Source organism: Amaranthus tricolor, chromosome 1 (assembly GCF_026212465.1).
Source record: "Amaranthus tricolor cultivar Red isolate AtriRed21 chromosome 1, ASM2621246v1, whole genome shotgun sequence".
Lineage (NCBI taxonomy): Eukaryota > Viridiplantae > Streptophyta > Magnoliopsida > Caryophyllales > Amaranthaceae > Amaranthus > Amaranthus tricolor.
In genome coordinates, this window is record NC_080047.1 from 9,932,601 (window position 1) to 9,960,503 (window position 27,903).

General features: G+C 32.7%; 1 protein-coding gene, 1 long non-coding RNA gene and 1 pseudogene across 12 annotated transcripts; 1 reads left to right on the top strand and 2 right to left on the bottom strand.

The window, feature by feature from the left end:
* Positions 1 to 939: 939 nt before the first annotated feature.
* LOC130825012 (uncharacterized) lies at positions 940 to 10,961 on the top strand. Of its 11 annotated transcripts, none has more exons than XR_009046818.1 (10): positions 940 to 4,386; positions 4,462 to 4,539; positions 4,642 to 4,722; positions 4,814 to 4,890; positions 5,316 to 5,329; positions 5,413 to 5,486; positions 6,433 to 6,507; positions 6,702 to 6,945; positions 8,293 to 9,884; positions 10,006 to 10,961. It is a non-coding gene; the product is annotated as an uncharacterized LOC130825012 (long non-coding RNA). The 11 variants fall into 11 exon arrangements; XR_009046815.1 differs by having other exon boundaries at positions 940 to 4,174; positions 4,281 to 4,386; positions 4,814 to 5,329; XR_009046816.1 differs by having other exon boundaries at positions 952 to 1,192; positions 4,281 to 4,386; positions 4,814 to 5,329.
* LOC130825010 (sodium/proton antiporter 1) lies at positions 9,139 to 21,242 on the bottom strand. Its single transcript, XM_057690036.1, has 10 exons — positions 20,811 to 21,242; positions 18,643 to 18,825; positions 18,155 to 18,283; positions 17,066 to 17,242; positions 14,429 to 14,535; positions 13,471 to 13,591; positions 10,543 to 10,604; positions 10,141 to 10,443; positions 9,550 to 9,844; positions 9,139 to 9,464 (listed from the first exon to the last, which is right to left on the bottom strand). The coding sequence occupies exons 1-10, from the start codon at positions 21,060 to 21,062 to the stop codon at positions 9,348 to 9,350; spliced, it is 1,746 nt and encodes a 581-aa protein (XP_057546019.1). The 5' UTR covers positions 21,063 to 21,242; the 3' UTR covers positions 9,139 to 9,347.
* Positions 21,243 to 23,041: 1,799 nt separating this feature from the next.
* On the bottom strand, positions 23,042 to 27,483 carry LOC130825020 (uncharacterized; annotated as a pseudogene).
* Positions 27,484 to 27,903: the final 420 nt, after the last annotated feature.

The following is a 27,903-nucleotide window of genomic DNA, read 5'->3' on the forward strand; positions in this document are numbered from 1 at the left end:
CAGAAATTTGCTCCGACTCAAATTCTCATATCTTTAACGGAATGTGGATTATTATCAAGTTCAATTCTAAATGCATAAAATATTAACAGTAGTCTTTCAAATACAATTTAACAAAGAAAAGACGTCATTTAAATTCAATTTAGTTTGACTTTTTTATTTCTTAAATATTTACACCCAATTTAAGCGAGCAATAAGGACACTGAAAGAACTTCAAGTGCATCCAATAGCCTTAACTTCATGATCACTTTCATTTCTAGTTCAAAGCTTTCTAAATACTATAACTAGTAGAATGTAGAAACAGACCCTCCTGTCTGTAATCTGTATGTATGCAGTGTGTAGTAGAATGCAGAAACAAAATAAATTAATTTAAATCGACAAAAAATAAGCTTAATTCATTCATAAATAGTTAGTTTACTTTATTTAATGAAAGAAACCATCAAAAATATACTTTGGTATCGATTCAAAAAAATATATATTTTAGTATAAGTTTAGAGTTAAATTGGATTAAATATTTTAATAAGTTGATTTGTTATCCAAAGTAATTATTTTATTAAAATATATATCATTTATATACTTTTCTTAAACAAAGGAGTATATTCTTCTTGCATCATTCTTTGAAAATTTTATTTATACGTATTTCTATACTAAATTTCGTGCATTGCACGAGCTTTTAAACTAGATTTATATAATTAATCAAGTATTCTTGTGAGAGACCATCTTTTTGAAAAATGACCTCAAAACATAAAGCCAACAATCTTATTTCCATTTGTACTTCTATTAATTGAATTATTTAGTTACGTCATTTTCTATTTTGGTCCGTTCCACTTAATTTATATTATTTATATTTTTGAATACTTGCCCACCATCTTTTTTCAGTCTCATCCATATATATTTAACTCTCAATTCATTCCATCCAGATAATTTATTCTTCCTCTCGATTCATTACCATTTTCTTAGAAAATACGTCTTTCTCTTAAATGCAAATGAAAGTGGAGACTGGAGAGAGCAGTATATATAATTAATAATTAATATATGCTCCCACGGCTTCTCCTACGAAAACGACGGCGACGGAGACCACCCTGATTGCCACCCACTCCCACGGCCTTGATTGCCATAACCACCTTCAAAAGAACTTCCGCTTCCACTCCCACGGCCTCTATTGTCACCAGCGCTTCCACTCCCACTACAATCTGTAAGTATATACCTTTGGTATTTAAATCAGAATTCCATACATTCTTTTGAATTATGGTATTGCAAAATCTCTATTACACTCTCTACTCGGCGATAAGCGAAAATCTTTGTCGCTTTTGAGTTTTGATCCCTCTAATACATTCTACGCAGTAATTCCCTCTCTTATTTCTTTATTTTCGGCCATTATCGTCAATTATTTAATTCTCATGCTAAATTATTTCTATTTTTAAACACTTCAATCGTTACACTAATTTTTTTATGGCCAATTTGTGTTAGTTTTCATGCCGTTTTGCGCTGAATCCCCCATAAATCTTATAGTTGGAGTTAAAATAGGTTTGTGATTTTAATCAGTTATGGATTCCTTGGCATGGACATTGAAGAGTAATGGTAGCTTTTGTCCAACTTTTCAATTTTTTACTTTTTATTTCTATCTTCTGTGGGTATGTTTATATAATACAACTATTTAATTGTTTGGTCAATACTTTTTGTATTATCGTATGAGAACGATGATACTGTTTGTAATTGTTTAATGGGTTTTATTAACTTTATCTCTTATAAAAGATTTAACTTTGTCTTGTATTTCGATGTTGTTTACATAGTTCCTTTGTTTACTCCATTATATTTTTAAGAAAAAATTGTTTGGGAATAATTTTATTTATTGACAATCTGCTGTGAATAATTCGTACTATCGATTATTTATGAATAATTTTATCTTTTCACTATTTTTACTAGTGACACCCTTGAAAAAAGTGATTGGCTAACGAAGGTTTTCATGTGGATTTTATTTCTTCTATCCCCTTTATTTCATCTATCTCCTTAGAAATCTATTTTCAAACCATCATCTTCAAATTCCTCTTCCATCTTCAAATTCCAAATCATCATCTTCAAACCAAGAAGTAAACCAATACATTTTGCTGGCTTGATGTTGGTATTGAAGTTCATATTTTCAGAAATAAAAAAAATGAAGAAGATGGGTGAACAAGGTAAGTGAAGAAGAAGAAGAACCAAAATGAAGAAAGTAAGTGAAGAAGAAGAATAAGAATGAAGAAAATTAAGGTCAAGGAAGAAGATGGATGAACAAGATAAAGGGATAAAAGGGAATGAAAATAGTACCTGCAACAACTACATGGAAACCTGCATTAGTCGGTCACTTTTTTTTCAGGGGTGTCACGAGTAAAAATAGTGGAAAGGTGGGATTATTCATAAATAATCGATAGTATAGATTATTTACAGTGAATCGTCAATAATAAATGAGATTATTCATGACAATTTTTCATATTTTTAAAAAGTTTCTTTTATGTGGTGCATGTTTGTTACTTGATGTTGTTATTTGCTTTGTATAAATTTGACATTGGAAACACTTTAGTTTAAGCCAAGTAGTTGTCATGCTTGGATGTTTAGGGACTTGGAAGATTGCTTTTGTCTTGCATGATAATTGTTGTGTTTCGCCCATTGATGATTGAGTGGATGATCAATTATGTGCCACCTGGATTGTTTCATGTTTGATTCAATTTTTCTATAACAGTATATGTACGCATCCCTTTTCCCTTTGTTTTTTTTGGGAGTGGAGCGGAGGGTAGGGGTGTAGCTGTTAAAATGTGATTCGACTTGATAACTTGAATAGACCTGAAAGTTATCCGATTTGAAAATGTGTTTATTTTTAAGGTTTATTGAACCAAACTTGTACCCGTACCGATTGACAACTGAATCCGAACTGCGACCGATTTTTATAACCGACATATAACCGTTAACCGAGTCATCGAACCTAATAATGACCGAACTAAATCATATCTAACCCGAATCATGCGAAATCGAACTCGAACCGGTTAAAACCGATTTAACCCGAACTAATTCAAAATCGAACTACTGTAAACCTCAACCAATTTTTAATATAGAAGTATGATCGATTCATATTCAGTCATCTTATTAGTTAATCTAATAAAGTTATAGATCTTTTCATAAATTAAATTTTATAAAATACATAATTTCACATATTTAGAGTTAATAATCAATGGTCAATGTTTATTAAATTATTTTTAATCAAATTAGATGAAAAATGATAGAACTTAAATTTTAGTTTAAAGGCAAACAAGTAATAGTAACAAACTAATAATCACTATTGATTTGCATGGTAACTATTTTTCCGTAAGTAAAGAGAATCTGATCATTGATTAAAATACAACTAGTAAGTTAATCTGATATTGACTCGATCGAAAGTAATTAGTAAATTGTAGCCGAATTCTACTTGAAGAAAATACCCTTCCCGATCTGTACCAGGTAAAACCAAAGTATTTATTAACCGATGACAAATCGAGACCAATTGACACTCGACTCGAACTTCATCTGACACTGAACCGATGCAAACACAATATCTCGAATAACTAATGTTCAACCGAACCGCGACTAACTGTCGCGACTGGAGTGTGACCCGGCGGAACATGCATCCGGGAAAGAACTGATCCGAAATACAATCGAACTAAATTACAACGGTCTGAAACCGATCCGATAACCCGAATGAACACTTAGAGGAGTGATGTTAGAAACCTGTTTTTGGACAGAAGATGCATTAGCTTTTTCTAGTAAGCATTTGTTTGTCACATATTACATTACGCTTTGCTTTGGCTCTGTAATTACTTGACCAGATTCAGGATCTAGTTCTGAACTGGAGTTAGAATTAGATTCTTTTTAGTTAGATGATATTGTAAAAAAAAATCAAGAGCTATTGGTGAGGAACAAGCTATACAACAAAGGGAAGCACAAAAAGAATTGTATTTGCAGCTCAACATTCAAGAGGAATAAGATGGATTCATATTGCCAATACAGGAAGTGTTTTGTTTCTCTTTTAAATCAATATTTCCTAAGTGTATCTTACTCAATCTAGAGATGTTTAAATATTTTAGGAGCTGGAAGAAGAGGCTCATCAACCTCCTGATCTTACAAGTCGTGGAAGGCGAATACACCAAAGAATGTTGTGATTTACTATGTAAAATGTCACATGTCTGTGCATGACTTTATTAACAAGGAGCAGTTGAAGTTCATTTTCAGCCAGTCATGTTGTTCATGCCTAATATCTTTTTCAATGATTTTAGTTGTGCGGGTGCTCTCCAACTTTAAGGCTTTAAAGCAGAAAGGAGTGGCGAGTTCTTGTCCTCATACTATGGCTACAATGAGCTCCTTATTGGGGTGCTAATGGAGGTAAATTGATAATTTATTTTGTTAATTCAGATGTTATGTTGTATTGTGTTTAGCTTTGTGATTGTTCTTGTGCAGATGTTTCCACCTCATGACTTACTAAGGCTTATTGAAGCTTTTAAAACCCCGCGTCCTATTTGCTGAAGAACTATAAAGGTTTGCTCATGAATTTGATGTTCATATGATGTGTTAGTTCCATCCCTGCTCATTTTTCGCTTTACTATTTAAGGTTTAAGGTTGTATAATTTGTTCTTTTAGATGTAGACCCGCGGGCGTGACTTTGCTGATGTTCTATTAAACAGAGGAGTGAACTTAGCACCTATTGGCAAGTGGTCAAAGGTAAACTTGGCATTCATGTTTCGCGGGAAATGATGTGATCTTTATGTAGCTATTACAAAGTTACATTGATTTTTCCTTCTCTCTCTTAAAGGTTGGGCTGGTTTTGGATGGGTCACAAATGCCAGTTGGTGCTACTCCAGAATATATGGGAAAATTTGAAAGATATAAGTAAGTTAATGTAAAAGAATCTTAAAATAAATATTGTTTAAACAAATTTCCCAAACAAGTACTTTAAGTCCAATGCTAAAGATTTGTAGTACGTTCGCTCTTAGTAACAACGGCCAATTATTAAGTTGAGTCAACAAAAGTCAGCCCAGTAATGGGCCACTTCAAATGAACCTCTTTTACTAATAGTAGCCCATTAATAAGTTGAGTCAAAGAAAGTCAGCCCAATAATCGGCCGCTGTTACCAATTGTTGGGCCGACTTTCTTTGACTCAACTTATTAATGAGCCGCTGTTAGTAAGTGAGAACATATACCAAACCTTAGTATTGGGCTAAAAATACTTATTTTGGGAAATATGTTTAAACAATGTCTAATTTAAGATTTTTTTATATCAAATTGCTTATTTATTTCAAATTTTCAATATATAGCTGGACATTTCATGGTAATACATGAACGTATTGTTTGCGTTTTATGTAATTTTTTCTATGCATGAGATGTAAAGGCTTAGCATCGACCTTTCTGCAGCTTCAAAGTGCATCTTCTTTTTTGCCGGTGGTGGCCTTAGCTGCACAAGAAAATGAGAAAGTTGCAGATATGGCGTAAGTAATCATTGCTCATAATTCATGAATAAGCCTTCCCTCCTCCCATCCTTAAGGATTTCACCAATAAAATATTGATGATACTAAGAAATTAGAGGTGAATGTACATTGGGGCCTTGGCACCACTGAAAAAATGTATGACATGCTGAATACCTTAAGAAAAACTCTTAAAAATGCTGAATTTCTCACGTAAAAATTGTCATGGCTCACTTTTTTTTGGTTTTCGCCTATTTATCATGGGTGTCATTTTCAAGCTCCATGATAAAAACTCTGGAACCTATTTATCATGGGTGTCATTTTCAAGGCTCCATGATAAAAACTCCTTGATAAAAATTCATGAATAATCTTTGGTGCACATTGGCCTCCATGTGACCATATCCCTTACCAACAACTTCCCTTAAATTTTCTGTGTGCTTATTCTAAGTACAAGGCTCCATATTTATTTCCACCATCTTACATATTCCGTTGATATGCACTCTTGTTTGCTACTCTATATGCTCATAAGAGGCCAACCCTATATCTTACCAGAGCCTATTTGGCAGGTTTGGGATTATGATGTAAATAACTAAGAAATGGTTCACCTATTAAGGTCTGACATGATTGGTGGAGAGGCATAATTAAAGGATTGTGTAAACTATCCATAGTCAAAGTTTTTTTGCCTATGAATCTTAGGGAGCGAGTGATTGTGCAAAGAGTTAGATTAATCGTCGCCAATTCAATTGAAACAATCCCTTATGGCTGTTTATGTTGGGAAACTCTGAATTTCCTAACCATCTTAGCTATCAAGCTCAACACATCAAGAGACCTATTTCAGTTACCCGTCTTGCTACTTATCAACCTTGCAGAGTAGGCCCAGTTATGAAATCTTGTACTAGTATCTTTCTCTGTCATGATCTTTTTTTGGATCCTCTGATGTTTGTACTTGATTTGGCTTTTTTCTATATAGGTGATATCCAAAGACGTGTCTGTAAAATCCACAAAAAGTTTCAAAGAAGTCCAGAATTGTTCCCAGTTGTAGAAGGTTAGTAATTGTGATTGATTCGGTAGAATAATTATTTTGATGTGCCAAATTGAGTAAGAAAATTGCAAAATATTTAAGGAAAAATGGTTTAGAAAATCCCAACCTTGGGACATTTTAATAAAGAACTCTTACTTTTAGGATAGTCTAGCACAATAAAATTTAGAAGTGTGACGAAGAAAATTGACAATGGGCAGCCTGCACCTTATTCCTTCGAGGCATCTGACACATCATTGCGGTGTGTCCTCAACGACACCGAGGAAATTGATGAGGAGAAAACTAAGAAAAGAAAGAGAGGAGATGAAAAGCCACAAGAGAAAAAAGGCCACACAAAAGAGCAAGCTACACAATCGCCTTATGCGAAACGGGAAGGAAGAATCTCTAAAACATGCTGTCAAAAAGATTAGTGAGGATGCAGCTCCTGTACCAGCAAAGAGCAAGGTGAGCTCCAAGATTACAATCTTATAATATATGTAGCTTATTTTATGATTGGAAAGTTTTGACTAATTTATTCCGTTCAAGGAATTGCACTGTTTGAAGGCCATATTCTGCTAGGATTGTTTTGTTTATATTTTGCCTTTTATATATCAGGAAATTCTACTAATGACTTGTCAATATTCATTAAATTTTTAAATTATCTTTACAAACTTTCTCAAAAATAATTTTTTAGTTTATTTATTATGATATATTTATATGCTTGTTCATCAATTTTTTTGTAACTTTGACTTTGACCAAAGATAAAATTGCTGTCTTATTTTGCGAGAAGTTTAGTTTCCAATTTATTTTGAAGTTTATTTCTCTATTTTTTTTCGAAAAGAGTAAAAATATAAAAATATTCCAAACCCATATGATCCGGACTCCGGATGTTTAAAAACAAATTTGAAACCTGCATGCAACATCAAGTCAAGATATTGTAACTTCAAGAATTGAACCTGGAGTTTTTGTCCAAGGAATTGTTTGATAAGTGAGAATGAGGTATTAGGGACTTGGGTCCTGGAGTTTCTAGAATTGATAACTTTTTTTGTATTTAAAAAGAATTATTTATTGATACAACTATTGCTATGCTGTTGGTCTATACGTGATAACTTTTAATATACTACCTCCGGTCTTTTAATTATTGTTATTATAGCATTAATTATTCATTAGTTGATCTTATTTGACTTATATTTAGGTGTTTGATGTAAAATATATTCAATTGAGATTTTGTTTAGTTCATGTGCATTTTTGTAAAATTAATTTTTTAGAAATTTTTTACATATAAAATTGCTCATACAAAACGAGTTCTTGAATACACGGACTTCAAATCGATAATAATAACGTCATTTGTCTGTTATTACATAATACTATAAATTTCATGACAAAACTCTGGAAATATTTGTATGTAATCCCTGTTGACTTCATCAAATCAATAATTACCTGTTTTTCAAGGGAAATGTGATATAGTACAATCATTTGTGATGATGTCATTTAAAATTGTTAATGATCTCTCTTTAATAATCCTGTACATTGGGCAGGGGGTTCGGAATCCGTGTGAGACCTTAATGCAGCTCTTAATTATGAGGGTTTTATAAGGTGAAAATTTGAAATGATTAAGACAAATTATCAACAAAATAAACCAAATAAAATAAGTTTTAACTTAATTTCTAAAATAAGCGTAAAATTTCCAAACCTGTGGTTTGGGACTGTTCGCAGTTAATAACTATTAACTGCGAACAGGTTAAAAAAAACACAATAGTTGTTCACAGTTACTAATTGCGAACTTTGACTTATTTTTTTACCTGTTTGCAGTTTGACCTGTTCACGGTGTAAGCTGCTGTGCGTATTTGTGGAGCTAGCTGTTCGCAATTACTAACTGCGAACAGGTCAAAAAAAAAGCGAAAGTTGTTCGCAGTTAGTAACTGCGAACAATTATTGTGTTTTTTATGACTTGTTCGTAGTTAAAAATTGCAAACAGTCTCAAACCACAGGTTTGAAAATTTCACGCTTACTTTTGAAAATAAGTTGAAACTTATCTTATTTGGTTCATTTTGTTGATAATTCGGCTTAATCATTTCAAATTTTCTTATAAGGTTTGGGCTGAATAAAGTGACTATTAAAATAAAAGAACATGGGCTAGATAAAGGTCGACATTAACTCCCCCTTCAACTTAAACCCTAACGTTACGAATCTCGCTAGCCCTTCCTCTTCCCTAATTTTCAAAATTGAAAACTTAAACATCCTCCCTTCTGTCTTACACCAAACTCTTCCCAACCAGATTAGTTGCAGAACATACTGGGGAGATGCAAAGGAGAAATTTATGGCAGCAATTGAAGATCTGAAACTTGATTTCTTGGTCTCTGTGGGCCTCAAAAGGTCTTATAATGATCTATTTTTAAAAATTGATTTTCTGGAGAGTTTTGGTCTGAACGGCCTGTTTGGAACTTCATTTTCTATAATCTAAAAGGAAAGCTAATAACTCTTTTTGAATTAAGAAAGTTATACACAATTTTATAGCATCACAGTCCTAAAAAATATGATAAATGGGTTGGATTGGGCTTGATGGACCCATTCTGTTTCTACTAGAGGCCAACCCGGCCCTTATATGACCTGTTGCACAGCTTATGCCAGATGTCCTTTCCATGAAGAAATTACAAATACAAACAAAAGTTTACCTTTAAGTCTTTAATAATTACAAAAGTATGGACGTAAAACAGATTCAATATAATTTTTTTATGCCAGCTAAAGATATAAGAATATTCACAAGTGCATTAATTCTGAGTCTTTACATTATACAGCTCACAGACCGTTTCTAGTCCGAATTTTGCTTAAAGCGAATGAATGTTGCAAACTTCCAGGAGAATAATTCAACCAGTCAGGAACGGAACATGGGCGATTGTAGTAGGCAGAGAGATATTGAGGTTATGCAATGCCAAATAAGCTGCAATTCCCGCTGCATAACCAGCAAAAGCAAAACCACTCACCTGTGCATAACGACCAAGATACTTATCAACCCCATTCTACGTAGAGGAACAGACAAAGATTATGTCATCAAAATAAAAGCATTACCTTCCTCAAGTACCAAAAGAAATCGATCTTTTCCAAGCCCATAAATGCAACTCCGGCAGCAGATCCTATAATTAGCATGGAACCGCCAGTGCCAGCACAATATGCAACCAACTGCCAGAATTCAGAGTCTTTCGGGAAACTAGATACATCATACATTCCCATTGTGGCAGCAACAAGAGGAACATTGTCTATAATTGCTGAAAAAACTCCTATTGCACTAGCAATCAGTTCAACATTTGGGATATGGGAATCAAGGTAATTTGCCAGCTCCCGAAGGATTCCTGCTGCTTCCAAGCTACAGTCAAGAAAATAGCCTGTAAGAATAGCTAGAAAAGGTATAAAAGTGATTGCACGCAGCAATCTGTTCTTATGTGCAAAGTTGTCCATTAGAATTTCAGGAACGTCCTTATTATGCTTTACACAAATTAATTCCACCATTCTCATCTCCTTCCCCAGATCACACAAATATTAACAAAAGGGAAATAAAGAATTTTCAGTGAAGCACAAAGTAGCAGATCAAGATCAACTTTGTGAAGCAAAAGGCAAAATATCAACTAAAGACTGAAGAGATGGAAAAGGACTTGATGTTACCTGCTAACAGACAAAAGAATCCCTAGGAAAAAAAGAGCTCCTTGAGTATCAATTCGAGACAATGCTTGGGGAACCTTCAGTTTCTGTCTTTCTGATTCACCATAATGAATGGCATCTGTCAAAATCCAGAGAACACCCAGTCCTAATAGCATACCCATATATGGGGGCAGACCAGTTAAGGCTTTGAACACAGGAACAAAGATCAAAGCACCAATTCCCACTGAGAAAACAAGCTGTCCTCGAGGTGCCATCTGCTCAGATGCCAAGACACTGGAAGTTTCTAGCCCCTTTCCATTCACTTCACTATGAGGAAGGGAAGCGATAGACATAGTTTCAGCAAAAAAGAATGAACATTTTTTTAAGCAGACATAACTACCAAACTCATTTTTTGAAGACATGTACCTTGTAAGAGACATAAGGGCCAATGGGACAGCCAATGAGATAGCAGAAGGTATAACCAAGTCCTGAACAAATAGGAAATATTAAGTTAGCAGAACATGTCCTATATTGGAATCAGAATGCAACGGGGCCACCCCGCAAAAAAAGCTCATGCAAACCCTTTGTTTTTTATTGTGGCCACTCCCAATGTTAAGTAAAATAGGAGTATAAACAAAGGCCAAAGAAGGTTTATTCTTACAAGTAAATTAGAGAAAGATGAGCATCACAGCGTGGGCCCATTATGGCATTGTTCATACTGCTTTTCATTTCTTCTTTGAAGACTTAGAGGCTGTGGCCTCATGTTTTTTAATTATAGATTTTGGGACAATATAATTTAATCAACATACTGGTAAATAGACAATGAAAATTTGGAATTATGGAGATGAATAATGTCTAAGCGAAGTATTTGCAATAGGAGTCAAAAATCAAAATGATAATAATAAGAAGGTGGGTGCAGTTATATGTTAATTGAGTGTAGTAATTTTAGATTGGCTGTTTATGCACTTAGATTGAGTGTAGTGAATTTGAAGTCCATCTTTATAATACGTACAACACAGGCAATTTTGATTTTGGATGAGTGACATTTCTAACAGCATTAGCTTCAATTTTTTCCTAAAATGTCTATACTTTTTAAAGAAAATTCTGCACTAGGAAATCTATGCTCTTTTTAAATGTATGTATTATATTATGAATTTAGTATTTGTTTGTTTTTAGTCAGCAAAAAATTATTGGTCCTTCTAGTTAAATTTGTCAAAATCCATCACTGTCAGAATGGGAGAGAAATTGTCCAAATGATAAGACTCCAGGCAACATCATAAACAATAAGTCAATAACAGGTTAAAATTTGCATAGCCAGAATTTTTTGCAACTTTTAAGATGCAAATCAGGAGGAAGATTGCATGGTGCTTGTCGCAGCCATGCTAAAACCTAATCTTACTGAAAAGCCTTGGCTTTCTGGAGTTTTAAATCAATAACAAATTACTAACCAAGAAATAACCAAAATCTCAGTATATATAGCAATGTATACATTTGTTGATGTTTGATATATAAGAAACTAACTGCAGAAGGACCAAAAAAGTCAGCTACTAAGCATGTAAAATCTCCCTCTTCCGGGCATAAATAATCAACTAGTCTCTTGAGAAATGTATCTCAAGCCCAACCCATTAAAGATTAATACCTACTTACCATATTCTTAATGGCTACTTACATTATCCTTAATGCTTACTTTCAACATCTTAAATGTCTACCTACATCATTCTTAATGCCACTTATAATATTTTAAAAAATATATAATGGGCCGGCCTAATTAGAGATGGTCTCTCACAAGAATTTGTGTAAAAAAATTTCCTCTTTACAAAGCATAACTTATGCTCGACAACATCGTTACCATATTCATGGAAAATCAGAGTTTTTGCATAAGCAGATAATAATAAGGGAATGGATACGGGAAACCCAACCCCAAGAAGCCTGGAACCACAAGGGGTAGGAAGTATAACAAAAAAATAATGGCTGTTGTCGTGATTATGGTAACAATTGCAGGCCGTGGAAGCGCGCACCTTTTTGTGTTACGAGTGCCTCGCCATGTGAATTGTTAACTTGAAAATTCCACTTAATTATAGTACTTCACGTTAGATTATATATTAGTTTCAGAAAAAAGTAAGATTATATAATAAATTGAAGCTTATAATAGACCTTTTAGAACTGAATATATACTAAAAATAAATGCTAGTATTTTAGAATAATATCTTATATTGGCCGTAACTCCGTGACTTTGAATCACAAGCAGTGGCGAACTCAGGACTCAAACTCAGTGAGAGCACAATATTTAAAATCATAATTAAATAAGAAAATCATTAATACAAAAAAAAAATCAATTTAATCCTATAAGAGAATATTTTATGTACTATTTCGACGAGTTTTCATATCTTGAAACTGACGAATGACACTTTGATCTCTCTCTCTATATATATATATTAAACAATAATATATCACTAATCAACAATTATTAATTGAAACTTTTATCAAAAGCAATTCACTTTTTTTTTTAAATTTGTAACTTAAATAAAAATTTTATAAGAATCAATTAATCCAAAACATAGTTAAATAAATAATCAAACAATTAATCAAGAACATATATACAACTAATTTAAAAATTGATAATAATTGAAATTAATCAAGAACAATAATCAATTAATCAAGAATTTATATATAATTTATTCAAACAAATTGATAGAAATTGCAATTAATCAAGATTATATTATCATAATTGATAATCATTTGCAAAATTGAATAAATTTGCAAAATTGAATTAATTAAAAAAATCGCACCTTTGATTAAACTTGACTATAATTCCAAAAGTTGGATGCAATGGTGGTGGTGGCAACCGGAAACCAACGGTTTACGGTGGCAGCCTGGGGGGAGGGGGAGGCGGTGGAGGTGCAGACAGCAGACGGCAGACCCACGACACAGTAGTGGACAATGGTGATTGGGTGACTGTGTTTGGTTTATGCCCTAATAATAGTGAACTGATTTCGTGATGGTTTGTATTATTAGTTTAGTGGAACAAAACCAGACTATATACAATTGATTTCAATTTATATCACTGATATTATATGTCTCAGTTGGTCGCGAGTGCAAATTTATACAGTCGCGCAGTCGTGAGTTCGATTTCTCTTGGCAGCAGAAAATTGCAAATTTTTAATTTTTTTTTCAAATGCCAGTGAGGTTACCTGCGGGCGCAGGAGCCTACTAGGTCCGCCCCTGATCACAAGTTATGTAGCAGAGTGGTAAGCTCATATAACGGCCGTTATGTAACAAAATGACCTCACTTATACCAAGCAACCTAATCAGAATCGAGTAACATGGAATATTGCTTCATAAGATACAACAAACCTTCATTGTTGGCAGTGTGGATATCTGACCGTGTATCCAAAGCATCGTAGTTGTGACATCACCAATGGGAGTCCAAGCACCTCCAGCATTTGCAGCAATGACAATAACAGCTCCTAAAATCCTGGCACAGTTTGGTAAGTGGGAAGAAGATTTAGAAAGAAACCAATAAACTATGAGTAGAAAGCAAAGCTCTTAATTCTCTACACTGATTACATAAAGGTCTTTTTCCAGTCAACAGTTATCCAAGTAGGTCTCCTCTTTAAACAACATTCCTTTGCCCAATGCCCCTAAGCCCTGAGTGGCTCTCGCCTACACAGCGCACGTACACAGCCTTACCCTTGTAATAACAAAGTTGTTACCTATTGACCCTAGATTGCAAACATCACTTACAGATTTACATATATATAACAAGCACACATGAACTAATGAGCCTTTTATTTGGTCCATGGAGGATTAAAATTGAAATAATGATACCCTCATATCACTATTGTAAATTGTGATCATACCAACTTTCTTATAATGGACAATATAATGTCTTCAATACATTTAGCATGCTTGTGGAGCTTTAACAACGCCAATGCCTTAATCCCAACAATATGGGATGGTTATAGTAATTTTTAACATTCAAACTACAAAGCCACACAAAAGAAAAATACCTAAAGGCTAATATTGAGTCCATTTATTTAACCCAATGCTATTAAGCACCTACTACGTAGCCGAGGCTTAGGCCTTTAGGGGGCGAATGTACCCAATGTTATCCTTGTAAAACAAGGAAGTTCTTAATGTTTCCGATTGAACCTTAATAGAAGCATTCCACGATTTCACATGAATAGAAATATTGCATGATTTCACGAGTCATTTCACTATTAGTCCATTGTAATTGAAACCAAAGAATTATAAATTTTTGCCTCCATTAAAATTCTTAAAAAACTGTTACTAGAAATTCATGGAAACTTACTTGCGGTATTCTGATGGGGGAACTAGTTTCCTTAATAAAGAAACCATGACTATTGTAGATGTCAGATTGTCAAGAATTGCACTCAGGAAAAAGGTCACAAAACCAATCTGCAATGATAATTAGAGCACTAAGTAACATCATGATTTAAATGGATGCAAAGTAAAGCCAATGGTTATAAACAAATTCAATATAAAGAATATAATCAAAAACTCACAAGTGAATAATTCAAGTGAAAAAGTTTGCAAAAATGTCAAAGGCTTAATCCAACAATATAGGAAAATTAGTTAATGTGTTCTATATTGTTCCCCAGCCTCGTAACTAACTTTCAATCCACCAAAAAGGCGGAGCAGATGTGAGGTGGTGTCGCTCAACTACCCAAAAAAATCATGCACAATAATGTTCAAAAAAAGAGAAGCCACACAACCATCGACCCAATCTCCTATGAAGTGATCATTACTTTTTAATCCTCAATTTGGGAAATAGAATCCGTAATTTTGTATTCAGTCTTTCACCGCTAAATATGAATATTGAACCAAAAGTTTTAAGAATATAAAATCAAAAAAGCTTCAAAATTCTAGATTTCCAGATCCCCGTTGTCTAAACATGAATGCCTCATGCCAAGTTCAAAAGATGGCACCAAAAACTCTCATTTGATAGAGTGAATCAAGCAAAACATTATCTGATTTAAAATTCAGACATCTTTCGAAAAACTTATCATCACGAGTCACAACTCAAATAAAATATTGACTTATTAGTTTCAGTGAAAGGAAATGGTTACCATCACAAGAAATATTGAGATGCATGCAAGTATACCAGCAAACATAAGAAGACATAAGATACATAAAATTTGCTTACGTAACCAATAACCAAAAAGTAGTAAATTAAAGGCCTAATTCAAAGTCTTGGTAAAAGAATTATTGTGGTTTTTTATAATTTTATATGCTCCTTTTTTAGTTGTTTATTGGTCGTTTAGGGCCGTTTTAAACTTATTTACTCCAATTGATGCCTTCTAACAAATTTGTGAGAAAATCAGTCAATTATGGAGTATTTGAGTTGTTATTGTGTAAAGTATGGCTAGTAGTGTTTGCAAGAAAAGAAGAAAGTGTGTCTTATGTTGTTAAAAGTGCCAAGCCATATGAAGAAAGTCAAGCAAGAAACCAAAAATTAATGTTTCCAAAGTCAAAATTTCTCCCAGCTTGCAAACCCGAGTCGGCTGAGGAGGGTCCTTAAGCCCCGGCGACTCAGCGAGAAAAGAAAAATTGATGCATTTTTCCAGCAAGAAATGCCCACTCGGCGTGAGGGGAGGAAAGACAATTGCCAAGTCGGCGACTATTGCTGCACAAAAGTTGATTTTCCAGCACAAAAAGCCGACTCGCTGAAGTGCAGCCCTTGTGAAAGCTGACTCGGCGAAATGTAACTTGGGCTGCACAGGAATTTTTCAAGCTGCAGTTTTCTTAATCTTTAATTAGTTTTCATTGGCTTTTAGGGTAAAGTCCTTTTGAGTATAAATAGGGAGACAAACTTCATTATTGGGGTTCCTTCATCTTCTACTCCATTGAACGCCCTTTACAATTCTTGTAAGCATTTAATTTTCTTCTCATTTTAATTTCTTGTCAATAATTTGCTTTCTCATTATTAGTTTAATTTTTCTTTGTCAAATTTGTTTTGTTTAATCTTTCTTTGTCAAACTTTAATTGTTTTTCTTAGTAGTAGTTATTAATAAAAGTAACATTATTTCTCATAAATTGTCTCTCTTAGATCTTAAATTATGTCCTTTCATATTTTATTTATTGTTTTTAGCATTATTATTATAATTTTTGTCATGTTTAGTTTTATCTTAGGGTTTTTATCTATTGCTTTCACCATGAATGGTGAGTAGATCTATTTTCTAAGGCTATGGTTTGAACCTATAATTCAAGTATGATTTGACCATTAAAGGTGTCTATAAAGTTAGGATTAAAGTGATTAAAGTGAGCTAATAACCCTAAATTAAATATGTTTTGTTAAACTAATCAACAGAACTAGCGTGTGAGATTAGGATTTACTTTGCTTCAGGGTAAATTTTAATTAAATTCTTATTTATTCATTCAATTAAAACTAGCATGTGAGAATTGAATTAATAGGGTCTAAATCTAATAGTTAATCAACGAGAGTTTGAGATTAATAAGATCTTATTTAATCACATATTTAATCCGACATTTTATAGACACTGATAGAGGTTTGATCATACAAGAAATTTTAGGGGACTTCCAACACCCTAGATTTCTTTATCATACATTTTCAGACCAATTATCATTGCATTCTTAGACCATTAGATACACAACATCAATCATTTATCTTTTTCACCAAGCAATACAATAAGTAGAGATTAGCAATTTCTTATAGCTTCCTTGTGTTCAACCTGCAACTACACGTTTATCGTGCACTTGCAGTAAATAAATTTTCACATCAAGACATGGCAAATCCATATTCTAATATGAACTCTAATATTCTAACAGTCTCAACCATATTCTAATATGAACTCTAAAGCAACTGATATAGAAAACATCAACCATAAATCTCACTAGACATGGCAAATCCACAAAAGCAAATGCATGTGTGATGGTATGTTATGCTATAACAAAACATAATACTTACCACCCATAGGAGAGTACGCGGCTTACGCGTTGTAATGTTCTCGGTGACTAGTTTAAAGCCTTGATGAGCATCAACTATTTCGACAATTGTCATTGCACCTAGTAGAAAGAATACAATTTGGCTCACTTCAGCTGTAGCATGCTCTAGCTCTGACATAGCTACCTCCGTAGAAGGAGCCTACAAATTTATTATTAATGAGAAAAATTAAGCACATCTTATGAGAGGAATTGTTTCCTTCAAGATTACTCTATATACAGCTAAAAAGAAACTAACCACATCTTGATTAAGGACTTTGTTCATATGCAAATGTAATGGAAGAGTGATATCCTTGATTTATACCGAGATTTGTATAAATGATATATTATAGCATAAAAGTCAAATTATACCATAAGAATGATTTCCTCATATGGTCAAAGTATTTGTATATCTTGGCATATTAAATGTAAAATCAAAACGTAAGAAAACAATAAACATAATGATTTTAACTCCAACAATCACAAGGAGTGTTAGAATCAAGAGATCATCAAGCAAAATGTGCATTACATTTCAGGACCAACATATTTAATTCATTATGCAAACTCATTTCTTCCATACAAACTCTAATGGCTTGATCTAGATTCATATGAAGATAGTGAACGCTTATAATTGATGTTGTAAGCATTTTAAGTAAACATTACTCTCCCCTATTCAAATTAAATGTCCCATTTAGTTTTGCACATTTGTTGATGCACTATTTTAATTCTAAATATTGGTAATTGTGCTTGGTTAAAAATTTCAATGAGTTGATATTAATAAAATTTACATTGAGAAGAATCAAATAAGATCTCGCTTGATTATCTTTTAACTTATAAATTGAGAATAAAATACAAACTAAAAGTGATTGGTGAATAATGCAAAAAACAGATGGGACATTTGATCAAAATAGGATAGAGTATTTTGGTTTTCAAGTTTCGTAATAACATGTCAAAGAGCCTGTGGAGTGTATCATAGTATGGAGTTTGAAGAATTGAAGGGCAGTTAATGAAGATCTTGACATTGTTGCCATACGTACACAACCAATATTTCCATAAGAAACAAAAACAATCTTACCCCTATACATCTAACGGCCCACAAGCTTACTCCCATGAGTAATCCTACTCCACTTTTGTTGAAGGCTAAAGATTCCTCAAATATTATCCCAATGTATCCTATGCCAAAAAGCAATGTCATAGCAAGATCCTGCATCACAACATTTCACTAGTGCTCATTTGTTAGTATGTATCCTTTAAATCCAGATTGATACTCCTCCGTCCCTTTGAATTTGTAACAAGTAGAAATCGTTTCTTTATTAATTTCTTGTTTAGTTTCAGGTAGAATTAGACAAAAAATTCAAATTGTGTGGATAAAATGAAAAGAAAGATTAAACTTGTGGATAAGAATTATGATAGGGTGTGGGGTCATTGTCAAAAAAAAATGTAGCAAATTAGGTGAGACAAACTAAAATGGAAATTTTAGAAAATTCAAGGGCCGGAGAAGTATGCATTAGCAAGGCACCTCAACAATTCATTAAAACAGTAGAGACTATAATTAAGAGGAACCTGATTTGCAGCAACCCAAGAATGGTTAATGGCTACTGTACCCGTCAGAGCAACTGCAAAAACAGCAAGAGCCTTCACAAAATCAGTCTTTGGCTCGTAATTGGCTTCTAAATCTTGGGAGCTTGTTTCATCGATAGAACATATAGGATCACATTCTCCTGAAGACGGTATTAGTTCCTGAGACTGTCAAGGTAAATAAACAACTCAGAAGATGGCCCATCAAGAAGCTACAGCCCAAGTGAAATAATATGCAAGATAGCGCCATCTAGCTATTCTACCGAACCAATCCAAAATGACGAAAAATGTGGTTTGGATTTTCTATAATATGATTTGTATTTGCATTGGAAAATAAAAATCCAAAAAAAATTGATTTCGACTAGGCGTGTCAACTAAAATCTTAAGTGCAACAATACTAAGCCTTTATTCAAGAATCTAAGTGTCATTTTTTTCAGCCTCACATTTGGTTCTGTTATTTTATTTTATTTTTTATTTACTATTTGGTTCTTAATTTGATTTTCATTTAGAATTAATTTTTAGTTGAAAAATTGGTTTGATTTAGTTTGGATTGGACTAAAAAAATGTACTAATGGAATTCGGTTTGGTTTGGATTGTGACAAAATGTGATTTGGATTTGGATTGAAAAAAAAGTAATTAACTTCGGTTTGATGATTAAAAAGCAGACCAAACTTTCACCCCTAATTATACTAACGGGCCACCAAGGACAGAAAACAACAAAAACTTAACGTGCCAACAGCCAATAAGCATTCCAAACCACTAAAAAAGGGTCTCAAACACGCTCAAGAGGAGATGACAGTTGGTGACATATGTCACCCACAACAAAAACAATCAAGCGTTTCGGTATGTGGATGCAGGTCTACTAACAAGTACATCAACAAGAAAACTAATTTGCAGGATATATTTGGAAAGTTTACACTCAATCAAGAGTCAATACCATGCTTAGATGGGAACCAATTGGCATTAGGGTAATGTTATGTTGTTGTACATTCACTCGAGAAACATGACATTAATCTATGTCTTAAAAAAGTCCAACAAATGAGAAGTGACCAAAGAAGTAATAAAGATATGGTAAGAGCAGTAGAGATTTCCAACAATTGTACAATTAACTTCTAAAATAAACTCTATGATCTTGTAAGGTAGCTTCCTATGATGTACCATCCCATCAGCTTTCAAATATTCTTCTACAATTCTGTTTTTTATCCATACATTTAACCATTTACAACGACCTAAGCATGTTTTATAAGAAAAACCCAAACTTCCATAACCACTAACAATTAAAAGAAAAAAGTGTTTTTCCATTAAAATACAATAAAGTTGAAACTTGAAATGTGAGACCATATTTTTTAATAAAATCCCTTTTTCTTACAACACCAAACATCAACATGGTCAGTTGTAAATGTAAATGATAAACTTCAATATCATTTCATTTACTTAGAGGCAAATCAATATGAATAGTCAATAGTCAAAACCTATTGAAGTGTCCATTTATTACCCACATGTGAGTTGTTCCACATCGGAGAAAGAGAAGAGTAAAATCACTTTATAAACTACAGGATTAACTCCTACTACAAACAATTAGTTTTAGTTGTAAAGCTTCTTTGGGTTTATAAGTGGTTTAAGTGTCCATTTGTTGCCTACATAGCAATTGGTTTTAGAAATGAACTTTCTTTGGGTTTATAAGTGGTTAAACTCTTCTCTCTTGTTAGGTACCAATCCCATTTTCTAAAATTCTATCAACTAACATTTAAAAGCTCAAACCACGGTTCCAGAAAATTCATCATTAAGAAACTATCTTATCCATTAAAATCCTATAAAGATGGAAATGACAAACAATATATCTTTAACTTAACACAAGACTTCTATGTTCTTACAGCATGAAACCAACTAGAAACTAATAGTAAACCAAAACTCTCAGTTGATAACAGTTATTGTTTTGCGAATTAATTTCATAACAATAAACATCTAAAATCAATCTGCTAGGCGTTAACTGCTTTACAGCTTTATATACAAGCAAAAGTACGAATTCAAATCAATGCATAGCGAACAAGACACGGAGAAATTCATACTAATGCAATAAATTGTTTCAATTAAAAAGCCAAAACAATAAATATAACAAAATATAAATTCAAAAGGGACAGAAATCAAAAGACCTTAATTTGAGGTGATGTAGAAGAATTTCCAACCCTATCTTCAGCTCTAACAATTACACCGTCGCCACACAAATATCTTCGACGTTTACCGCTCCAAAGATTCGAACTCAAGCTCGCCGGTAACCTAATATTCGGCGGCGAAGTTCGCCGGAGAACAGTCGGAGATGTTAAGGAAGAAGACAGAAATGATCGTTTATTGAACGGCCGTAATGCCGACACGTAGTAAATCGGTGAAGACATGGATGACGCCATTTGAGACAAAGTTAGAGCAAGAGAATGCAATAGTCGATTGTAGTTTTGTATACTCGATTGTAGTTTTGTATACTTGATTGTAGTTTTGTGTAATCGGCTAAGAGTGGCGAGAAACTGTTTCTCCACATATTTTTTCTTATATTTGTCAACTGTTTCTCCACATATTTGAGACAAAGTTAGAGCAAGAGAAAATATATGAATTGCACATTACCATATACTAATTAATAAATATTCATAAAAATCTTTTATTAGGGGCTAATAAACATTACATACTTAGAAAAAAAAAAAGAGTGAAATTTTTATTGTAGTGTCGACTAATATCATATATTATTTCTTTATTAATATATTTTATAGATTATATAGATGTGACAAGTAGTCATATTTTAAGACTTAAATTGATATCTAAAACGGATCATATTCAAGGTAATATTTATGTCTTAAATTGCATATTTAAGGTGGTTCTAGTGTGCAACTTTGTTTTGAGCCTTTGAAATACTATTGTAATATTGATATTGATTATTAAGGTGGTATTACCGTATTAGTGTGCAACTTTATATTGAGCTAAAGAATTTTGTCATCACATTGAAGATATCGGGTTAGTGTTAAACAGTGCTTTAGGTGCATACCAAGTGTTTGATGAAATGTACAAGTGAAGTGTTTTGATATTTTTGGTGTTCAAAACGAATTGTAGAGTGTTATTTGTTATTTTAAATTGGTTTTAGTGTTTTTATTGTTATTTAATTCGATTTTATTTTTATGAGCTCTTTTTAAAGTTTAGCCTTGGAGTGTTGATGGTTGTTTTGGTTAGTTATGAATCTAGGAGTGTTGTTCTCCTTTTAAGGTTAAGTGTAATTCTTTTAAGTTAGGGTCTTTGAGATACGTAGTAGGATAGAGCGTTTCACAAACCATGTCAATCTACGATCTAGTCCAAGGAGGAGGGGTGCAATTTGTGACCACAAGTTGGAGTTTCAACTACGGATAGGGACATGGAATGTTGGACTACTTAAGGGAAAATCAATAGAGCTTGTGAAAGCACTTAAGGAATACAAAATTCATTTAGCATGCATTCAGGAAATTAGATGGAGGAGAGGAAGACCGGATGAGATAGAGGGGTATAAAATGTGGTACGTAAGCGCAAATGGCAGGCGAAATAGGATCGAGATTATAGATGTAAAGGATCTAAAAGAACATAAAGTGGAAGTCAAGAAGTGCAACGATAGGATCATTTTAATTATAATAGTAGTAGGGAAAAAGGGGATCTCGATTGTTGAAAGGATGAGAGATTTACATAAACATATTTTATGGGGTAACCTAAGAGATGGTGTGCGCACAACATTCACACAAAGAATTAGCTCGAAGGGTTTTTTAGGCAGTCAAAAGATGCTAGCCAAATATAGGATAGTTTGGCGCAAAACATTAGATTGGTCGAGAGAGACACTTGGGGAGTCGAACGAGAAGCTAAAAGCATATAAGGATATATGGTGGTGGAATGACGAAGTTCTGATCAAAATTAAGGAAAAGCTTAAATTTTAAAGAGTTTATGAACTTTGCAGAAGAAGTAAATTCGGATTAACAAGAGAGATAGTTACAAAAAGGCCAGGCGAGTGGCAAAGAAAGTAGTAGCTGAGGCAAAGAAATACTTAAATAATTTTATTTCTCATAATCAATGGAAGTACAAAAAAATGCTAAATGATTGACCAACAATTTTTTTTTGACATATTTTCACACTCAAAATAAACGTAAAATATGGGTTTACTATCTTTTTCCAAAAATAATTTACTCCAACAATTCAATTTATGAATTAGTTTTCGGGTTGAAGACACTTATTTTGAAATTTAGTTTTGTTTCAAGCTTAATTTTAAAATTTTTTTGCAAAATAAGTTCATTTATCTCAAATTTTCCTCATGAAGACCTCTTGACTTTAAATCAAATATATAATCATTTAATTTTGTATTCAAGGTGAAAGTTGTAAAAATATAAATACTGCTTCCATTCTAAATTATTTGCTATATATTTCTTTTTATAAATCATTCAAATTTGTTTCTATATTTGTACCGAACACAATTAATAATGAACAAAGTCGAGATTAATCCAAAGATTATCCTTATGCAAGGGTTTAAACTGGATTACATGTTTGTTTTTTCTATCAAGCCAAATCTTGCAGTAAGACTACTCTTCTAAATGCCCTGATTACCTACACAATCAAAAGCGTTAAGAACGCCCAAAATAGTTATTCGAAAAAATATACTCCGATGCCCAAGTCAGTATTCGTAAAATATAGATTGCCTAACTTCTTCCAAGTGTACAGTGGCAGCAAGATGGATTTTAACTTAGGGCCTTTTTATTGTCTTTTGAAGATCAATGGGTTTAAATAAAAACAGTTCTTATTCAACGCACAAGTAATAAGTTGGTCTTATGCTTGGGTTAAATTATCTCTTTTGTTGAAAAATTAGTTAAACGGAGTATTTATAGCCCATCATTGGGCTATAAGGGAATGTCCTAAAGTCCATCAGTAGATATCTTAAGCAATCCCAAAAATATCGCCTTGTTGGGAACACAACAACTATTGACGTGTCGATTGCTCATTAGTCCTCCAGTGGTGCAGTTAATGATCTAATCAAAGTTACTCCCATTAGCATTTGAGACATATTCTCAAACCTATTATGTTTAAATGACACCAAGCTCTCCATGTATGCAAAAACTCCATAACATTTTCGATGTACCCCAAAAGCAAGATCCTTCAGTTCTTGTGAGTCTGGATCAATCAGTACCAACTTACAGTCCCGATTTTCTAACACGATTAAATTATCCTTCCAATGGCCAACGGGATTCCATATATGTGATAGAGGTCCTAATGTTAGTTTTTATCGTCCAACATCCATTCCCAAAAGTCCATACATCTAAAGTCGGATTCCACAAAGCACGGAGATTATAACTGTGCTCATACAGATAATAAATACCATTACAAGGACCACAAATAATCAGCTCCAACCAAAACTCGAGGAGTTTCATGTACTAATAGCTCATACAACTTAAGTTCAGCATGGGTTTCATGATAATTAGCAGGGAGACAAGAACGCCAATCGTCATTGTTGTTATAGTAGTTTTTCAAATGTTTTGATACAAACGCACCATTTGAAATGATAGCATAACATGATTTGCAAACACTTTTGTATTGAAGCACATACTTCACAGGAAGCCACGAAAAAATTTCAATAATCAAACTTTCTGGCAAATCAACAGCCTTTTCCATTGCATGCTTCATTGATCTCTTAAGTTCTTTGTCGTTTCTAAAAAAAATCGATAAAAACAAAACCAAAAAATCTTTTCAATTTCAATTATCATCATCAACAATAACAATCAATCACCATTGCAACTATAATGAGAACAATATTTTATTTAAGAGTAAGCTTTAAAAAACACCCAAAGGAAATTAAAAAATATCATTCTTTCCATTAAAACTTTGAATAAACAAAGTACATAATCTGCTTCATAACATACCAAAAATAAAGAAGAAATAAGAAAAAATATTAGAATTAAAAAATTTATTAACATTTCTACTCTAGGGAAGAACAAAATAAACCCAAAAGTAGAAATCCCACAAGAGATTGTACAAATGTATTTACCTTTGTTTCAAAAGTTCACTTAAAACCTCGTGCTTGTAATCACAAGAATAACGTTGCAAGGAGAGAGCCATTGCTATAAAATAGATATCAAAACATCATTAGACATCACTCTGATTATGGCAATTAGTGAGAAAAAAGAACAAGAAAGGGATTTATAATCAGAAAATGAGAATACATAGGTGAATGAAAATTTTAAAATTTCCTAACTAATGATTAGTTTCGCACAATCCTTATTTCACAAACATGCTGCAAGAAAAGGAAAAGAGAAGGGACATGAGTAATTAAGTTGCAAATAAGAAGTACTTTAAATTTGGATGAAAAACACAATCGAGGAAAATTGAGAACATAGATGAATCTATCGACATCAACTGCAAAGTAATAGTACTGCCAGTTGTCACAAAGGAAAAGATGAGAAAATTGAAGTTCAACTCAACTCCTTAAATAGATTCAAAGTGCACCCTTAAGTGAAAATATTACCTAGAAATTTAGTCTTATCTTTGAATCTTCATCATATGATTGGTGTATGTTATAGCATGTATAGTGTATTAGTGACTTAGTGAGTATGAGGTCTTTCTTTCCTTAGCTATATAATTTATTATTGCATGTGGAGTATGTATGACTTATATCTTTCCTTCGCCAAATTATTTGTGATAGCATGTATAGTCTGTATGACTTATGTCTTTCCTTAACTATATGATTTGTTATAGCATATAGAATATATATGCATTATTTCTTTCCTTATCTATATGATTTGTGATAGCATGTAAATTGTGTATGAATTATTTCATTCATTATCCGTATGATGTGTTATAGCATGTGTATGAATTAATTATTTCCATAACCATATGGTTTATTTTGCAATGAATTATTTATTTCCATAACCATATGGTTTATTTTGCTTGTAATGTGGATAATGATATAAATATTGATTAAAAGGTCGAGATGGTAGAATACCAAAATGAATAGAGAAAGAAAATCCAGGTGGACGACCATTGAAAATCAAAAGTATATTTTCTATTATAGCTTTTGTTTTACATAACTTAGCATTCAATTTAATTACTTTACTAATGTAAGCGTATATATTATCTTTAATATAAAGGTGTAATGGAAAATACTCATGCTAGCTCTACTATTATTGATGACTTTGAGACCGTTGTGGATGATATTGAAACATTTGATGTTATTGTCATGGTAAGATATATTTTATTTTCCATTCTTTAATTAAAGATTAAGAATGTGCTTCTGTGTTTGATAATTAATTTTCATGTTTGGTAAGATCTAGATGGAGATGATGTTAATGATAATCTGAACTCAATGAAGGATTATTATACATGTTTTTTCAAAATTTTTTATGTGAATTTGTTTGTTTAGTTTGGAACTTTGTTATACTTTGGATATGTTTGATTTGGAACCTTGTGTAATTTGGGACTTTATATGATCGAATTTCTTTATGTAATTTGTGTTTCTATCGTTGTATGTTTCTTTAGCACTTTAAGAACTTAAATGTTCGAAAACATTATAAACTTGGTCGCCCAATTAGCATAAAAATATTTAAAATTTCGTACTGGTTAAAAAGGTCTAATGAATTTTATACCAATAAAAGAAAATTGCATGATGTGTGCTTTTATAGTTTTTAGAAAATAAATTTATAGTTTTAGATCCAGATTTAGACCCTAGACTAGGCAAAACCTAAGGAATTGGGTCTAGATCCAAATTTTTCGAACCCTATAGATTTGGGTACTAAAAAAATTAGGGTCTGGAACTGGGTGCGGGTGGACAACCATTGGAACAAATATATTGGTTTATGTAGGCTAGCTGACCTCATTCATTAGAGATTAAGACTCATACAATTTTACGTGAATCAATATCCCAATTTGATCAACAAAAGTATCACCACATTGTAGATTCATCAGCAAGCAATTGAACATTTAAAAAATGGACCTAATACGCTAACATTTAGTTTTAAACTCAGCAACTTCAATTCACTAACATGGTTGCATAGTTTCAAATATCCACTAACTCTGAAGCAAACAAAATATAGAAAGATAATTAAAAATGATATTTAAGAATACAATACTCCAGCTTATACATGCAGTAGAGGAATGCAAGTTACCCAGGCAACTGGCAGGTGGTTCACGAGTTTCCAGCAACGAGCTCCCTTTCCAAGTCTACACAAATTGAATCCAAAAACCCCAATTAGTTGGTTGCAATTGTTTGCCCGGACATCAGAAACTAATTAAAAGAATGAATCAATGGCAGTGGACGGGAATTAGAGATGTACATTTTAAAGGAATTGGTTCATTGTGATGCTATTAAGTAGTAATGGTTCGTGATTGCTTGAATTCGAGCGAAATCAAAGAGGTAGAGAAATTAAAGACCTTTATAGTTTACATTACATGAATTGAATTGAGGATAACACTTAACACAGAAAGAACATAAGTTTGCAAAAGAGAAGGAAAGTACCTCCGTTGATAAAGCTCACAGATTCAGGTTTAGGATCAACATCGCTACTAAAACACAAATCCTAAGTAATCATAAAAATAATTTAGGGTTCTTTACAACAACAAAATACTCTGAAAATTCATCTTCAATGTTGGATAACCAAGACAAGTAATTATCAAATAACCTTGTTTTTCAAGTACAGAATTGAGAGCAGGGAGGGGAGGCAGAGATGGAGTAACAAGATTATTTAATTTTGACAAATTATTAGATAACCATGGTTCTGGAGCAGTAGAGTGCGCCGCAGGAAGTTGAGGAATGGGGATTAGGGTTTGAATTTTGAAAGGGGATTTAGAGAAATTATTAGATAATCGTATTATTAATCTTACTTACATTATTCTTAATGCTTATTTACCGTATTCTTAATGTCTATTTCAATATCTTAATCATCTAATAACATCATTTTTAATGTCTACTTATAATATTTAAAAAAATATATAATAGACCGGTTCAATTAGAGATGGTTTCTCACAATCTCTCTCAATATTTTGTGTTTAAGTATACACTAGAGAATTGCTTGATGCCTAGTGGTATTTTTTTTATCTACTTTTGTGAAAGATGGTCTTTTAAAGAGACGACCTCAAAATAAAAGCCTAGAATTTTTTCTCTTTAATTTGTATTAATTGAGTTATTTAACCCATAAATCTAATGCGACTCTTAGAGAGACCGTCTCTCATAACAATTTGGGTATTTTTTTTAACAAAGACAATACTAAA

Bases quoted from the DNA above. Each gene is read 5' to 3' on its own strand.
- LOC130825010 (XM_057690036.1), bottom strand. From the start codon at position 21,062: ATGGCGTCATCCATGTCTTCACCGATTTACTACGTGTCGGCATTACGG. The intron at 17,243-18,154 runs GTAAGATTGTTT...ATAAATTTGTAG, and splicing joins GGGCCGTTAGATGTATAGGG to GCTCCTTCTACGGAGGTAGC. The intron at 9,465-9,549 runs GTAATGCTTTTA...CGTTATGCACAG, and splicing joins TCTTTTGGTACTTGAGGAAG to GTGAGTGGTTTTGCTTTTGC.